Source organism: Zonotrichia albicollis, chromosome 5 (genome assembly GCF_047830755.1).
Source record: "Zonotrichia albicollis isolate bZonAlb1 chromosome 5, bZonAlb1.hap1, whole genome shotgun sequence".
NCBI lineage: Eukaryota > Metazoa > Chordata > Aves > Passeriformes > Passerellidae > Zonotrichia > Zonotrichia albicollis.
This window is the reverse complement of record NC_133823.1, coordinates 8279998-8297465: the sequence shown is the minus strand read 5'-3', so window position 1 is coordinate 8297465 and position 17468 is coordinate 8279998. Positions and strand designations below refer to the sequence as shown.

The following is a 17468-nucleotide window of genomic DNA, read 5'->3' as shown; positions in this document are numbered from 1 at the left end:
CACCAACCAGCTGCTCTGTAGAACCTCTCCAGGAAAATCTGCTGATGTACAGAAACCTGGAATGGGGGGACCACTCTCCTGTTCCAAGTGGGAATTACCCAGTGGGAATTACACAGCTACTGAACTTTTCTGCTATTCCCTTTGATCACAGAGGTATTGCAGGCTGGAAAAGTAAATCTTCTGGCATGTTTTTTAGAGTGTATAGGTAGGAATATTGATTTAGATCAAGGCTGGAGGCTGTTGCCTGGCAAGTATAAGCCAGCTCTCTTCCCTCTCTAGCTAGGCTCAGCTCCTGGAGTTTTTTCTTCCTTATGTGGGATCAAATGTAGGTTGAAGTAATTTGTAGCAGTGTCACGATAGTGTCTGTTCTGGTTGTCCAAGAAACCCTTCAGTGACATCATGGCTTGCTTTGCAGAAGTTACTTTATTCCAGGAGATGGGATAACTGTCTCCCTGCATTCCTTACAGATACTCTGCTCATTGACTATCAGTTCACCTTCAGCCTTTCCCAGGAGGACGATCGCTATTACACAGCAATCAACTTTGTAGCAACACCTGAAGAGGTACATTTTCTATTTTCCCTTTTAACTTTGTCCATTGCCTTCTCTTGGCCCTGGAGGCAATGAGTTGTTACAGTTCTGTGGGTCTTTGGGTGTACTCCTGTGATATGGAAGGTATGTCCTGCTCCATGAAGCACCCAGAGCTTTTTGACCGTGGCTTGGCTATGTAGTACCAAATCATCACAGGAAGATTTCATAAAGAGCCACAGCTGATTCTTACCAGTTGTTGGAACAACCTCTGAGCCATTCCAGCTTTTTTTAAATCACAGACCAGTTTGAGTTGGAAGGGACCTTAAAGCTCATCCTGCTCCAAACCCCCCTGCCATGGCAGGGACACCTTCCACTGTCCCAGGCTGCTCCCAGCCCCAGTGTCCAGCCTGACCTTGGACACTGCCAGGGATCCAGGGGCAGCCACAGCAAATCTGGGAATCCCAGCCCAGCCCCTCCCCACTCTGCCAGGGAAAAATTCCCGATTCCCAATCTCCCATCCATCCCTGCCCTCTGGCACTGGGAGCCGTTCCCTGGCTCCTGTCCCTCCATCCCTTGTCCCCAGTCCCTCTGCAGCTCTCCTGGAACCCCTTCAGGCACTCCTCAGGCACTTCTCTTCTGCAGGCTGAGCAATCCCATCTCCCCTGGCCTGGCTCCAGAGCAGAGATGTTTTGCTTGTTTTCATCCCACATCTTGTGTCTCAGTTCTTCCCTTGATATTCTGTACACGTGACTCCTTTGTTATGTATATTTTTGCTCCTTGAGGAGGCGAATACTTCTTCCAGAAAATACATTATGTAGTTTTTAGCTTGATGTATTTTCTTTATGTTACAAATTTCAAGATAATTTTTTTTAGCAATGATTTCCCAGGAAACAGTACAGTAAAACTGCTTATCCTAAAAATGGGGTTTCTTTTTTGTTTTTTCCTTCAGCAAAACAGAGACCTGGACATGTTCATCAATGCATCTAAAAACTTCAACCTCAACATTACTTGGTCTACAAGTTTTGCAGGTAAATTGAGGATGATTTGAGTAACTCAGGAGCTTCTTTCATTTAGCAGTTTCTGAAAAAGGCAGATTTAAGTTGGAAAACTCTGGGGGGTTTTTAACCTATGTACTTTTTGCATAGTGTTCTTAAATTGTCAGCCTGAGGGGGGAAGTAAAATGTTTAAAAAACCTATGTTTTCAACTTTTATAGTGTTGTTTTGTAAACATTGAAAGTGCAAATTTGATTTTTTACAATGCAACATCTTGGCACACAGTGGTTTTGATAACGCAGTGCAGCTTGACATAGTTGGTTTTGAATGAATAGTTAATTTTTTAAAATTAGAATTTAGGATGGTTTGCCTTTTTGTTTGTTTTCTTAAGTGCACCTTGAAATACCTTTTCTTGCTACTCCTTACAACAGCTGGCACACAGGCTGGGGAGGAAATTCCAGTTGTTTCCAGAACTAATATTAAAGAGTACAAGGACAGTTTCTCCAATGAGAAATTTGATTTCCGCAACAACCCGAACATCACCTTCTTTGTTTACGTCAGCAATTTCACCTGGCCCATAAAAATACAGGTAGGAGCTGCTAATATATGTCAAATTGTTTAAAGGTGCTTTTTCTATTTCTCTCAAAACTCTGGCAGTTTGCTGTGTATGGAGGAGTACAAGCTGAGCCAGTCTGGTGTAATCCCAGAGCAGACAGAGTCTGATGTTCCTGGGTAAGAGGAAGAGGGTGTGAGGAATCTTCTGATTATGCCTCAGCCCAGTGGATCTGAAGATGTGAAATAGAGACAGTCATTTATTAACAGGGCCGTGATTACAAGGTGTCTGATTTCAAATGTGCAAGTCTTGGTGTTGTAGAAGAGGACTGATAAATCTGGAAAGGAAGCCTGGAAAGAGCAGACAGAGGAAATGCTTTAGGAGCTCTTTAGTGCCAGGTACTCAAAAGGCCCAGCTCAAGGGCCACCCCCTTTCTCTTGCTGCTGCCTCTGGCTGGTGGCACGTGCAGGACCAGCAGCTCATCCTTCCCCTTTATTAGGGGTGGGTGGTTGGCAGGCAGTGTCTGGGGCACCAGGCTGGCCGTGGGGATGAAGTGGTGCAGAATGAGCAGGGACGGAGCTTAGTGGTGATTAAATCAGACAGAATCACTCTCTGACTGGTGGTCCTAAAATCAGACAGAATCACACTGTGATTGGGGGTGATAAAATCAGACAGAATCACTCTGTGATTGCAGTTACAGATCCTGCAACTGCTGAGGCAGCTCACAATTCAGAGCAGCCTCAGCCACCTTCTTGCAGTGGGCTGGTCAAGTATCAGCTCCCTGTGTGCTCAGAATGATGTGAGTGTTTGAAGGACAAAATTCTTGGAGGTCTGGAGTGGAGATCATGGAATGGTTTGGGTTGGAAAGGGCTTTAAAGGTGCCATGGGCAAGGACAGCTTTGGCTAGCCCAGCTTTCTCCAGCCCTGTCCAACTCCAGCAGTTACAGGGATGGGGCAGCACAGAGCTCAACTAAAGCTTGGCATATTTGAATTCTGCCTCATTGAAGAAACTTGGTCAAATATGGGAACCCAAATCCTTCCATCTTCAGCCTTGTTCATGCGATTGTTTTGTGAAAGCTGACATTTCACATCAGTGCACTCAGTGTTTCAAACATATTGGTCAGGCAAACTCACTCTTTCAACAAAAATAATGCACAGGATAACATTGAGCAAGAAAATGAGATCCACCTGGAAAAAAGGTCCTTAAGCTATAGTGATATTTTTCCTGAATTTAAAAAAAAGTATTAGGAATACTTGTGAAATGTTCTTATCATCTTTTCCTAAAGATACTGGGTTTTAATTACTTGGGAAACTTTGTCTTGTTGATTGCAGACTGAAGATTTGGCAGGTTGGCTTTGGACTGTTTTTAATATCACTTACGGTTTTGATAATCAGTTTGCAGCTGGAGAGTTTTTACTTCATGAACTGGTAAAGTCTTAGTTTATTTTCAAGTCCTGAGTTTTAAATATGGAGGAGTTGATGAGCTGCAATGTAAAATCTTTGTCATTGGATACTCAAGTAGCAAGTCCCAAACCTCCTTGTTTTCATGTAAGTACTATTGTCATAGGGGAAATAGCATCTGTGTACAAAGGTGAGCACTTATGCAATGATTTATTTAAATATTTAAGCTTCTCTTTCATCAAATTCATAAATGCAGGAGTCAAGAAAAAAAGTAATTTTTTTTTTAACCTTATGGGTTATTTTGATTGATATTTGAATTTCCATAATCAGTGCCAGGCTGTACCTTACCCTGATTCATTTCTTTGTTATTTATTGCTGTAGAACTGTGTGTTAGGGATACAGCTGATAAGGTTTTCTCTTACCTCTCCTTACAGCATCCCCTCTTCCCTTCCCCTTCTGGTTTCCTTTACTTGTATGGTTGAAACATCCCTTGCTGCTTTGTTTTCATTTGCTGAGCAATGGCACAGCTTGACTTCTGGCAGCTCTTATTTTATCTCTCTGCTTCTTGCTGACTTTCAAGACATTGCTAATGAATCCTTTCCTCTCCTTAATACAGAGTCTCTCTATTTGATCCTCATGTCCCTTTTGAGGTTAGCTCTGAGGATGCAGCTTTCAAATAGTTTTTCATCTTTGACCTGAGAGAAATATTTAGATGGCAGCTTTCCCATTCCTGATCTCCTTATCCACTTGATTTTACTGTTTGATTTCATTTCTCATAGCTAAAGAGTGAACTTTGATTCTCTTACAACACTTAACCTCTCTTTATCCTTAATTTAATGTGAATGGGCTTGTATGCACTCAATCCAAGTTAATGTTTTATGACCAGCTCTTCTTAATATCTTTATTACTTGCCAAAACACTCTAAAATAGCATCAGCTCTTATTCATTGAGACACAGTTTTTGTGTAAAAGTCTGGCAACCACCAGCAATCTGAGGTCCATAGAATTTCTGTTAGTTTTCTCTTCAGTGCATAGCTAAAACCCAGGACCCACTGTGTCCTCTCAGGTCTTGTGCAATCTGCTGTGAGGGACTGACCTTGCCTCAGCTGCAATCTGTGTCCCTACCTGTCCTTTCCATACCCCAGTTTTCTTCATTTTTGTGAAGTCGCGGCTCTCTGTAGTTTGTGTTTGATATGATAAAATAGAAGCTAAATCATGGTACAGGATTTTGGGACAAAGATTTTTTTGACAAATGCCCCGAGAAGCTGTGGCTGCTTCATCCCTGGAAGTGTTTCAGTCCAGGTTGGATGGGGCTTTGAGCACCCTGGTGTAGTGGAAGGTGTCCCTGCCCATGGCAGGGGGGTGGAATGAGATGAGCTTTAAGATCCCTTCCAACCCATCTCACTCTCTGATTCTGTGATTTTAAGACTTCTGACCATCAGTCCTTGACTCATCCCATGCTACATTCTTCTCAGGAATAATTTCCTTCTATTATACTTTCCTATACTTTCCTTCTCTCATTTGTTTTTCCAAGGGGTTCATCCCTGATTTCCCTGCAGAAAAGTTCCTGTGCTGTTGGGATCAGTCCTTCAGGGCAGACTGGCTTGTTAATTAAAACTCCATGTTGCAGTATGGGCAGGATGCAAACTGTTCTCTTATCTCCTAGCTTGTCTCCTCCAGTATTCCTCACTGCAGCTCCACTATTAAACTGTCACACAGCGACAGAACATGTTTCAATTTCCTTTGGAAATTACGCTGATTTTAATAGAGTATGTCGAAGGCAGGAAAACTCTGCTCCTGCCAAGCTGCTGGAAATGATTCTGTCCTCATGTATGTGCATCACCTGGCAGCTCATGCGTGTGTTTGGGCTGCTCCTGGGCAGTGCAGCATGTCCAAATCATATTTTAGGGGTTTATTCTTTGTTTGACTATCTTAGTAAACTGTCATTGTGCATACACTCACTTGTCCTGGCTTATTTTCAATTTCAATACAACAGATGTATTTAAACATGAGTGTTTATGTCTATACAAAATCTTGCAATAGAAAACTTTATAAATGTAGTTTTTACTGCAAAGCAATTCTACAATCCACCTTATTTTGTTTTTCTAAGTATTGCAAACTTTATTTTGAAGTCCTTGATTGAAATCTGTCTCTTATTTATTCTCTCTCCTTGCCTGTTAAAATCTGCACTTGGAAAGTGTAAGTGTTCCTTTGTGTAAGAGATGGCTGCGTCCCTGCCAATGCTCAGTTCTCGCTCTTCTTTCCTTGTCTTGCTCCACCTCTTTTTCAAACCACTTCAGTTCATTTATTTTTTTAAAGTATGTTAGTTTGGGATGTCTTTCCCTGCCTGGTTAATGACTTAAAATGATCATTCAGTAAAAGAACTAAAGCAGCAAAATGCAGAAAGCCTTCAAAATACAGCAAATCTTCTTCCTAATTTCTCCTTTCTGAGCAGTTCCAAGCATGAAGGAGTTCACTTAAAGCCTTACTTTGCCAAGCTTTCCTGAAAATCCCGGTTTGGTCTTGTTGATAGTGTCTGGATATTTCCATTCTCTCTGCTTTGTGAGCTCATCTTTGCTGCAAATGTTGGACACATGGAATTTTGCAGCATTTAGCAAACTCCAGCCGTTCACCTTCCTGTCCTCAGCCTGGCTCTAAACATTCCCTGTCTTCCCCCAAACTGGGAGTGCACCCTTTAGGAAAGCACATTAGTGGGCGTTGAACAATTGAGATTTTTTTACACTTATGCAAATGTAATAGTAATCTTTCCCCCACTATTCTTCCTCTTTGCTTAATCTTCATTATGAGTTTGCTTTGTTATTCTTTCCAAACTTAGCTCAGAGTAGAAGAGAGACATTGACTGTAAATAATCTGCTGTACAATAGCACAGTAAGAAGCAAAGGAATTCAGTTCAGAAACTTCCAGAGGAGTTCTCTTCATGGGTTTCAATCCGTGCAAAGTCAGCTCACTCTGAGGTGAAACTCAGAGCTGACAAGTAGCTAATGGTGAGAGTTTGAAACTCTCTCAGATACCTGTGTAAATGTCAGCTGGTTTTAACACTGTTTAAACTTGGTTGTATTTACCTGGGGCCAAGTCCAGTGAGTGAATTCCTCTCCAGAGTGTACAGAAGGGTGAAAATTCCATCTGCTAATACAGGAAACTCTCCCCGGCTGTAAAATTTCTGCTTCATCACCAAAATTTACTGCTGGTGGTGTTTGCTACCACTCACTAAGTAGAAATTGGTGGTTTAGTCTTGTTTCATACCCAAACTATTGTTTATATTCACTAACATTCTGTCCCATTTGATATTTGATTTTTTCCTCTCAGATTCCAAGCGTCTTGCATTGATCTCTATGTTCTGAGAATGTGTAAGACATTTAGGAGCTGATTAAGGCAAAACCAGTTTGTAATTGTATCATTAACTGGCAATTGCCTCCCGTCTTTCCTTCGTGTTGGTTGAAGCATTTTGATTTGAACACACTTAAATGTTAATTATGAACCAAATGCTTCAAGAAACAAAAAGAGGCAAAGGAATTTTGCAGCCCTTGCATACAAAATGTGCCATTTGCAAAATCTCATTAGGTATTCACTATATATCATTTTCCTGGCAATTCATGTCGTGGTGGGCTTCAAAAAGTGCCACTGTGACTGTGCAGCATCGCTGCATGTGCAGCGTGGTGGAGGCTGCAGCAGCATTGCATAGCTCCCACTGTTCAAAGTGCATTTGAGAACCAGTGGGAAACATTCAGCTCACTGAAATTGTTGCCTTTCACTCAGATTTCATAAAGGCTGTAATGGAAAAATAGCTAAAATTGCCTCTGCTGTCTTCAATTTTAGTTTCTTAAACTTTCTTCTGGTTTCCTCTACTTGATTTATTTCAGGATGGTCTATCTATATAGTCTCCTTTATATCTTTATCCCTTTTTATTTAGATAGTTCATGGAAACAGGTTTGGAGGGACCTGAAAGACAATCTGTGGATTGTTTAGCTCAGTCACATATGTGTTGTCATAGTTATTTTGTCTCCAGAGATGCTGTTTGCCCTGACAGGAGGGTCCTGGTGAGCCCACTCCAAATGCTGCATTGCTCTCTGGTTCCTCTGCTGAAAGGATGAGTGCTGAGCTGCAAGGTGAAACAATTCATGGCCCTCCGGTGGATGGCAGCTGGCACAGGAGGTGTCAGGAGGGCAAGTACAGAAACTGTCACTCATGGGGGACCTGGAAACTGGGGACAGGCTCAAATGTGCTGTAGTTAAACCAGAATTTGGTCTGTGGTGCTTTCTTTTGGTGGTGATCCAGGACTGGCACACAGAATCCTGGAATCACAGATGGGTTTGGATTGGAAGAGACCTTAAAGACCATCTCATTGAAACCCCTGTCATAGGCAGGGACACCTTCCTCTATCCCAGAGTGCTCCAAACCCCATCCTGCCTTGCCTGGAACAATTCCAGGGATGGGGCAATCACAACTTCTCGGGGCAACCTGTGCCATGGCCTCACAGGGAAGAATTTCAAATCCCATCTAACCCTTTCCTCTGGCAATGGGAAGCCATTCCTTCTGTCCTGGAAATCCAGGCTCCTGTCCCCTGTCCCTCTCCAGTTCTTGTGGAGCCCCTTTAGGCCCTGGGAGGGGCTATAAGGTCATCCCAGAGCCTTTTCTTTCCAGGCTGAACATTCCCAGCCCTCCCAACCTGGCTCCACAGGAGAAATCCAGGTGTCACAGCTCCATCTGCTGTGTACAGATCCATTGCAGGTGCAATCCCCAGGAAGGAATGAGATGTCAGCCATTAGCTGAGGTGCTCTTTAATGAGCCCCTTCCTTCGCGGCCCTCCCTCCCTTTCTCCCTTCTGTTACTTTTCTTAAATCCCCATTGCCAGGATGACTGCATTAAACTTGGAAGGAAAATGCTCATTTTAGTGCTCCAGTGAAGAGCTGCAGTGCTGCATGAAGTGAGATTTCTGATAAATGTGGGAGGACAACTGTGCTCCTGTAAAACCTCTAGGAACTGTGACTTTCTTGGATTCAGGTGCCTTGTATATCAGACCTGGGACTACTGATTTTTTACAGACCTTTTCTTCTATCCCGAGCTCTTTTGAGGGAATAGCTGAAGCTCTGTTCTTTCACAGGCATCAAAAGACTTCTCTGCCTCCCTCTGCAGCCCAAGGCTTTCCCAAAGGATTGTGTGATAGTGACTAATTGCCTCCTTTGACCTGGGAACAGTTCCTACAGGTTTCCAGTGATAGGCTGAAAAGGTCTGTAGGGATGTAGGAGGGCAAACTCCCTTCACATCTCCTTGCTCAGCAGAGCTGGCAGTGAAGCTGGAAATGGGTCTTTTCCCTACCCCGCAGGTATTTCCTGTCTTGTTTGTAGGCAGAGTTCAGGTGGAGCCACCTGGTGTCAGCTGTGTTTCAGAGTCAGATGAATTTTTCACCAGGCCGAGGTTCTGCTGAGGAATGGCTCTTGTTTTTTCTTATGCTGAATGTGGCTATCCAAGTGTGCAATATTAGCCCATATTTTTCAAACTGCCAGGAATTGCATTTTTAAGAAGACTCCACAATCCTCAAAGCCCTCGCTCTGATCTTTATCATTGTTTATTTCAATGTTTCATTAATGTTGTGTCCTCCAGTATGTAAATACTGAAACCTTCTGAAATTCTCATTGCTCAGAGTAAAGCTCCTTCATTAAAGCAGTTTTGATTTGCAATTCTTCTTCTAATGCTCTTCCCCATCAACCTGCTAGTTTCATTTGCAGCATTACCCCTAAAACAGGTGGTCTGCATTAGCAAGAATCTTAATGTAACTTTCAATTAAGCTTTAATTTTATTTGCCATTCATGTTTAGTGTAGTTCAGGAAGCATTTGTTTTCCTCCAGAGCTAAATGGTGGATGACACTTTGGTACAGCCAAGGAAAGCTTTGGGGTACCCTTAGCTCCTGCAGGTGCTAAAACAGAGCTGGAGGAACAGCAGATCTCACACACTCCTTTTATTTTAGGCTTTCACCCTCTTTAGGTGGCATGATCATTGCCAGCAGTGATGCTCTCTGCCTTTCCCTCTTTGAGGTTTACAGCCTGACTAAAAGGCTTTGATAATCCATGGAAAAAAGAGAAAGTAAAGAAACCATGCACAGTTAAAAAGCAGGGCCTGAGCTGTCTCTAATGCCTTGGTTCCTCTCTGGAAGGAGCATTGGGTATTTGATACAGGATAAATAACCCTGAGGACTGGACATGGCCCGTGGAGGTTTCCAGTCTTTCTCTAAATTAGTGTCGTTCTCAAACCAAAAGCAACAGGTTCATTGAATGAGAGCCCTCAGTGAGGGCAAAGGAGGAGTATCTTTGTTGTTGGCCAAAGAGAATAAAACGCATTCAGATAGGTAGGGATTGCTTTGGTAAAATAATTATGTAGGCTTGAAATCAAATCAGTGAGGTTGCTGATCTGGACAGCTTTCCTGCCAGGTCCTCATGTGCCTTGTTCATATTTAACAAGAAAGAGATGTAAGTGCCAAGATAAAATCATCCTCAACTCTCTGGGACCCTTTATTCCAAAAATATTCTTTTTTTCTGTTGCTTCTGGAAGCATTGTAATGCCAAAGTTGTTTGCTAATGATGTCCCTTGCCTTTCCTTAGCTGTAACTGCAAGTGCTTTTGAGCCTCTCTCCCTGCATCTCTCTCACCATGTGAGAGGTTTTCTTGAAACCCAACAATGAAACGTAAATCATTTTGTCAATCTGATGAAATTTGCTGTTGAATGTGATTACTTTTGGAGGCATGCAATTACATGCTGATTTTTCAGAACAGGCAAACTGACATCTTCTACTGTGGGATGGAAAGATTTAAAACAGAAAAGTTAAATGGTCCTTTAAAACATGAAACAGCTGCTGGTGTTTTATCTGCTCCTGCCACCTTATTTTTGGCATCCACTGGTGACATTTTTCTCCTTTTAGAAGTTGTTCCTTTTCGATTAAGTAATATTTTTGTTAGCACCTTCTTAAATCCTTAAAAAGGAGGATTTCTCTCACAGGCAGTTAACCCTTGGCAGGGGTGGTGCCACTTCAGTCCATTTTGCAGGAGGTTGTAGCATGAACAATCCTGAACATTGTTCATGCCAGATTTTTCTCAGATGCTGTGTTGGGGGTGGGGTTGTGGGTTTTTATCAGAGATTCATGGACTGGAAGGGAGATGAAGGGTCATCCCATCCCAGCCCTGCCATGGCAGGGACACCTCCCGGTGTCCCAGGTGCTCCCAGCCCCATCCAGTCTGTCCTTGGGCACTGCCAGGGATCCAGGGGCAGCCCCAGCTGTTCTGGGCACCCTGTGCCAGGGCCTCACACCTTGCCAGGGAACAATTCCCAATTCCCAATCTCCCATCCAGCCCTGCCCTCTGGCAGTGGGAGCCATTCCCTGTCTCCTGTCCCTCCATCCCTTGTCCCCAGTCCCTCTGCAGCTCTCCTGGAGCCCCTCCAGGCCTGCAAGGGGCAATGAATGAAGTCTTGGGGTTTTACATCTGCACCTTGGGATTTCTTGGGATGAGCTGTAGTGACTCGCAAGTGAGGTTTATTGTAATACCTTTCTACAGCGCTGGAAGTCTTTCTGAATGCCTGTTGCAAAACTTCAGCTGCATAAATAAGAAAAGTTATAGGATACCAGAGAGAGAGAGAGACAGCTTGCAATTCAAATTTAATAATACCAGGAGCATTTCTTGGGTTGTGTTTTATTGAGATCTGACAGTGACATATATATTGATTGCCTTAATTTTAAGGAAGCTGATTTTTTTCTCTCTATCTGAATGCAGGGCTGGAAAATATATAAAAAAATTGCAGAATTAATTTTCTATGGAAGCTAAGTCCGAATCAGGCATTAATTTCTTCTGGGTGAGGCCAGTGCTGGTTGCTTGAAGTTGCTGTATTTCTATGATGAATAATTCTTGAAAATGCCATAACCCACCAGAGAATGTAAATATAGACCCCCAAATTCAGATATATTTCAAAAGTGAGTGCTGTGGGCCATTGCTGAGAAGCTGAAAGAGTGAGATACTTTTCTTTATACAAAAGCTTATTTAAAGAGTCAGAATAGTGAACAGAGGTAATGAAGGTGAGAAAAGCATATTGTAAAAGTAAAATAGAAGAAGCCACCCACTGAAATGTGAAAGTGGATTCAGCCTCGCTAAACCACAAGGGAAAGTATATCCAGAACTAAGAGAGGGTGTGTCCTGGTTTAGGGCAAATTTGGGAGGAAACCTCTGAATTGAGGTCCCTCTAGAAAGGAAATTCAGCTCTTCCCCCAGCTGGTTCAGGAAAAGATTTCCTTGGAGAAAAGTGGAAAAAACTATTTATTTAACAGGCAAAGGATTCACCAGCACACCAAAAATGAACAATATGGAACAATAACACCTCTCACTGTTCTGCAGAGGTGACGCACTCCCAGAGTCCCTGGTGGGCTGTAGCTCAGCTCACTCAGTGTCTGATCAGTCCCTCCGGGGCTGGAAATGCCCCATGGGGCACAGGGGAGAGCTGGGGCTGCTCTGCTGCTCTTCAGGCCACAGCAGATTTGAACAGCTCCAAAGAGAAACCACAGTCCAGGGAACTTCTGTGCACCAGCTGCTAAAACTAACTAAAAGCAAAGGGGAGCTCTGTCCTGCTGTCTGTCCATCCACAGACAGCCCAGTCCAGGAGCAGGAATGTGGGGAGTGAGTGCAGCGTCTGAAAAGAAACTGTGCACTTCTTGTCTCCCCCTTTGCTCTCAGAACCAGCCTGAAAGGTGCAAAACTCATTTCTGGGCTAAACAGACCAATGGGAATGTGAGCATCATAAAATCACCCCAGGACAGGGTGACAAACCCAAATGCCTGTGGCTGGTTTAGCTCCCAGACACGGAGCCAGAGACACCAGCACTCCACAGGCAGCTCTCAGCTGACTGTGGGTCTTCTTTCAGGGAAAAAAATGTCACTGGAATGTCCTGAGAACTTCTTTTTCTCTCAATTATTTTCCTGACTTTGTATTATTAAGATTTTGACTGTTTTTACTGTATTGGCAAATGTTGCTCCCAGCAATGCTGGCAAGCAAGAGCTGGGTCAGGGCAGGGTAGTAGTGTCACAGTCCTGTATAGGAGTACATTTCTGGCATGACTGGGGATTTCAAAGGGTTTTTTTTTTTTTTCTCTTAAATAGTTTCTCTTTAAAATTATTTTTTTGAGTTATAAGTGTCATGTATAATTACTTCTTTAACTAGTCTGTTTTGCATACAAGATTAGCACCATCCCCCTTCCCACACCTGGACCAAAAGTATCAACAAATTACATTAATATCTTGACTGGGGATTGAACTAAATTCCATCAATTGATTTGTCACTTCAGTATTTTACTGGGAAATTCTTCATGACAAAAGGGTGAATTACATGTTCTAGAAATCTTTTAGTGATAGGCAGTGACTACCTGGCCTTTTTAATGCAAATCTGAGAGCTTATAGAGAAGTTGTTCATTCTGCACCACCCAGCATGGTTATTTTTTTCACATTAAGATTTCTTGAACACCAAATCATAGCCGAGGCTCTAAACAGAAAAACTGTGATGAATAAAACAGCCCAGCCTTACGGTTCTGATTTCATGGCTCTTTAAAACTGATCCTGATGCAATGTGGTTTGTGTAAAGTAAATTTGGGGAGTTTTAATTACTGCCACTTCAGGTCATGATGTGGTGTTTGAGATAACTTGTGGCTTCGGTGTTGTGTAATAATGTGACAATGTTGTCATTCAAAGATATTTTAATTTTGTTATTTATATAAATACGTATTTAGTTTGGGGCTGGAACTAAATAATCTTTAAGGTCCCTTCCAACACAAACTGTTCTATGATTCCATATGTAATATGTATAAATATATATATATACACACACATATATACGCACGCACGCTTACTTTACTACTTTGTTTTATTCAAGATGAGATTCTTGCAGCTGGCATATTACAGGATGTTTTGCTACAGGTTGACAAGCATGTAAAATTTCTCATCCAATATGATCCTTGGAACTCACAGCCTCTTCAGGAAGGAGACAGAGCTTGTTTTCCCCATTAACACTACTGCAGCCCTCAGCTGTGTCTTGCATTTTTCCCCTGTTTTGTCTGGTCAGAAATGATGCAAGACAGAAGGTTTTGCCTCTTTCCATCTGTCAGCTATATTGAACCCTTAAAAAAGAAACTTGCAGATATTGCTTTTAAGCTCACTTGACTATAACGCTCATTTTTAGTGGACTTCAAGGGTCTGAGTGAGAGTTTGAGCTGTTATGTGCTAAAGTTTTAATTTTCTCCATGCTGAACCTCTCCAGCAATAGTCGGCCTGCAATCGAACATAACCGAGCCTGCACGCAGGTGGTGTCAGAGCTCTGCTGGGCACGGGGCAGGAACGGGATCCCTCCTGCCCAAGTGCAGCAGGATCCCTCCTTCCCAAATGCAATGGAGTCCCTTCCCAAATGCATCTGCACTGCAGCAGCTGGGACTGGAGAGAGGTGCTTGAGGAACTGGAACTCAGAGGATTGGAGTGTTTTCCTACTGCTAATGTGTCTTCTGTCTCAAGGATCTTTATTTTTAACCACTTTTTCCAAGTACCTCAGAGCTTCCTTGCCTTCAGAATAATTGTTGCAATTGCAGGATCACAGAATCATTTATATTGGAAAACCCTCTAAGACCATCGAGTCCAGCTGTTCCCCAGCCCTGCCAAGGCCAGCACTGATCCGTGTTCCCAAATGCCACATGTACATGGCTGTTAAATCCCTCTAGGGAGGGATGCTCCATCACTGACTGCCCTGGGCAGCTGTGCCAGGGCTGCACAGCCCTTTCCCTAATTCGTCACAGCCCATTCCCTAATTCCCCAATGCCCACCCTGAGCTCCCCTGGCCCACCCTGAGGCCGTTCCCTCTGCTCCTGTCCCTGTTCCCCTCCTGGCAGGAGCTGTGCAGAGCCACAAGGGCCCCCTGAGCCTCCTTTGCTCCAGACTGAGCCCCTGCCCAGCTCCCTCAGGGATTGTGCAGCCGCTTCCCAGCTCCCTCAGGGATTCTTCAGCCCCTTCCCAGCTCCCTCAGGGATTCTCCAGCCCCTTCCCAGCTCCCTCAGGGATTTTCCAGCCCCTTCCCAGCTCTATTCCCTGCCACGGCCATGCTCCAGCCCCTCCAGGTCTTTCATTGTGTAAGTGGCCTGAAAGAAGAACTGAGAAGTTCAGAGAATTCAGAATAATTCTGAATGAGGATTCAGAAGAATTGGGTTTTTTCTGGCCCTGCCTTGGCTTTCTTGGGGCATGTTTCTGTCATGTAGAGGTGTGCAGGGTCTGAGCTGAGTTTGCTCTTTCAATTATGGGACTTTGCAGAATTTTATTTCCTAGTGCACTTTAAATTTAGATGTGCATCACAATTCAGCCGCTGGCTGTTTATTGAACAAACACTTCTCATTTTTCAGATTTGTGTGATAATTTCTGGGATGCTGTGAAATTTGGGACCACATCTTAAGCGCTATTTTTAATTGAGAGACAAGTTGTGCCTGTGTTCACTCTGCACAACATGAGAGAGTTCACATGGGAAGACAAAACACGTATAATTGGCATTTCTGAGCCAACTGCTGACTGCAGCCAATTAGCTGAGAAGTGACAATTTGTGACTACTGCAGGAAGGCAGCATAGTGTTGGAATGTAAATTGATTTTCATCTCAGAATAAGTTCAGGAGTGAAGCAGGTTTTATATTTGCACGGTAGTGAGTATTTGTGCCATAAAGCTCAATGGCTCAGTTAATATTGCAGCAGGTGAGGAGTAAGTCATTAATCTCTTTCATCCTTCACGCAGGAGCAGAGTGACTCGGAGTAGTAGGTGTGAAAATCAAATTTGAGTGAGGATTAAAGTTTTGCTTGTTGTAGAATGCAGATGTGAGCATGGGAACCTCTTCAGCTGCACCAAGTTCTCTCTGATCTGGAGAAAGGTGGATTTGATGGGTGAACTGTTCAGTAGGTGTGGAACTGGTCCAGAGGAGGCCATGGGGGTGCTCCAAGTGCTGGAGCCTCTCTGCTCTGGAGACAGAATGAGAGCTGGGGGTGTTCAGCCTGGGGAAGAGAAAGCTCAGGGGGGAGCTCAGGGCCCCTTCCAGTGCTGCTGCTGATGTCCACACCAAAGCATCAGGTGCATTACAGACTCTCTGGGGTCTCCCACCTCCAAATCATGCTCCACTTCAACTTGTGTGTCAGAGTTTTTCAAGTTACAATTAACGCCTGTTAAGATCCTTTCTTCTCTGAAACCTAAGGTTTAACTTTCCATTTAGAGAATCTTTCCCTGTGGACCAGGTTAAATTTTCTGCCTAACCTCCAAATCTGGGTGGAGTTTTTCTGTTCATTTAAAACAAGGATCAGTGGTGCCTCTGCAAGAGAATGTCCTTCTGCTTCTGTGGTGTGCTTGGGGTAGGGATTCACCCAAAAGCTGTTGGATGGGGCTTGGAGCACCCAGGTCTAGTGGGAGGTGTCCCTGCCCATGGCAGAGACTGGCATGAGATGGGCTGGAAGGTTCCTTCCAACCCAGCCCATTCTGTGGTTCTGGAGGCCAGGTGAGATGTCCCAGGGAAGCTGCAATAGCTTTTATTCCTCTTTAGTCAACAAACGGAGCTTCCAGTGCATCCATGAAACCGAGGGCAAGGATGCACCATGGAAATTTAAACTAACTAAATTTAGATGGCTTTGTGTGCTTCAGTGTTTACAGTTCTGTTATGGACCTGGTCAGGTAATAAATAATAATAAATAATAAATTTTGTTATTTATTATTAGGCACCTGCGTTGGTCAGCTGAACCACAGATGAGGTTTCCACTGAGTGTAAAGGGCTGATGGGAATGCCCCTGTGACCCTGGGTTTGGATGTCATAATCTGTGCCTGAACCTCCCAGATCACCCACAGAGGTGAACAAACGCTTCCTCCTGGAAAGTGTTCCTTGGAACTGACATTGCTGAGATCGTTTAAGAGCCACCTGCCTGGAAAGGGCTCATCTCAGGCTGCTGCTGTCTTTGCTCATCCCTCAGTGAGCAGGGTCAGCTCCAAAAGCCCAGCTTCTGAAGGGTGTTTTTGAAAGGCTTTTTGCCCTTCATTCCTGTGATTAGCTCTCCACTGCCTTAATGACTTCCATGGCTCATTAAAGATGTTCACAGAACACAGGGAGCAGCAGCACATGGCAGGACTGAGGCCGTGTTCAGGTGGTGGAGCTGGATTGCTGTGTTGGCACATTCTGCCCCAGAACCTGGCAGCCAGGGCCCTTGGAGCTGGCTGAGTGCTCCTCTGGAGAGGAGAGCACCAGGAGCAGCGTGGGCCTTGGCCAGGAGCTCCATCAGAGCACAGAGTGCCACGCTGGGTTTGTGTCTCAAGGAGAACTGGAACAGGCAATGACAATACTCCCAAACAGAAGAGAAGTTTCCCCCCAGCATTTTTCTAGAGGGCAGAATGAATGTTTTGATGACTTTGGCATCACTCAAGAATACTTAAAGCCGCTTTGTTTTGTAGCAGGTCCTTTGACAAAGGCGCAGGCACTCAGCATTCAGACCATGGCGTCCTGTAAGTGTTGTCTGTATTCGCCAAGGTCAGATTGAATCCTTGCCTCTAACCATAGGAAAAAAGACAAGACTGGAGTTTTGGGGAAAAAATAGAGGAGGATGTGCATAAATGTCACCTGCAACTTGTTTGGCTTGTGGCTTTCTCTCACTGGAAGCCTGTGGAACTCCCAGCTTTCCACTTTCCCCTGCTGCTTTTTGTTTGTTGGCTTTGGTGCTGGGGCTAGATTGAAATAAAAAGCAGAAAACGGTGCAAAAACCTCTAAATTTCTGTAAAAACAGCCCAAAACCCTCTAAATTTCTGTGTGGTCCTGTAAAGTTTCAAAACACAAGTCCTGTAGCGTTCTCCCACCTGCCAGGTGGGGTTAATGGATGTAGCAGTTGGACCTTTTGATATCTTCTGAATTCACAGCAAGCCACAAGCTCTGGGAGCCAGATTCACATTGCGC

At 44.0% G+C, this 17468-nt stretch overlaps 1 protein-coding gene across 1 annotated transcript in view; it reads left to right on the top strand.

Moving 5' to 3' along the window:
* The window catches only part of ATRN (attractin), a 150411-nt gene that overhangs the window by 84817 nt on the left and 48126 nt on the right, over positions 1-17468 (top strand). The window contains exons 22-24 of the mRNA XM_074540740.1: positions 468-562; positions 1479-1557; positions 1954-2111. Coding sequence (XP_074396841.1) covers positions 468-562; positions 1479-1557; positions 1954-2111 — 332 coding nt within the window. The remainder of the gene's footprint in view (positions 1-467; positions 563-1478; positions 1558-1953; positions 2112-17468) is intronic.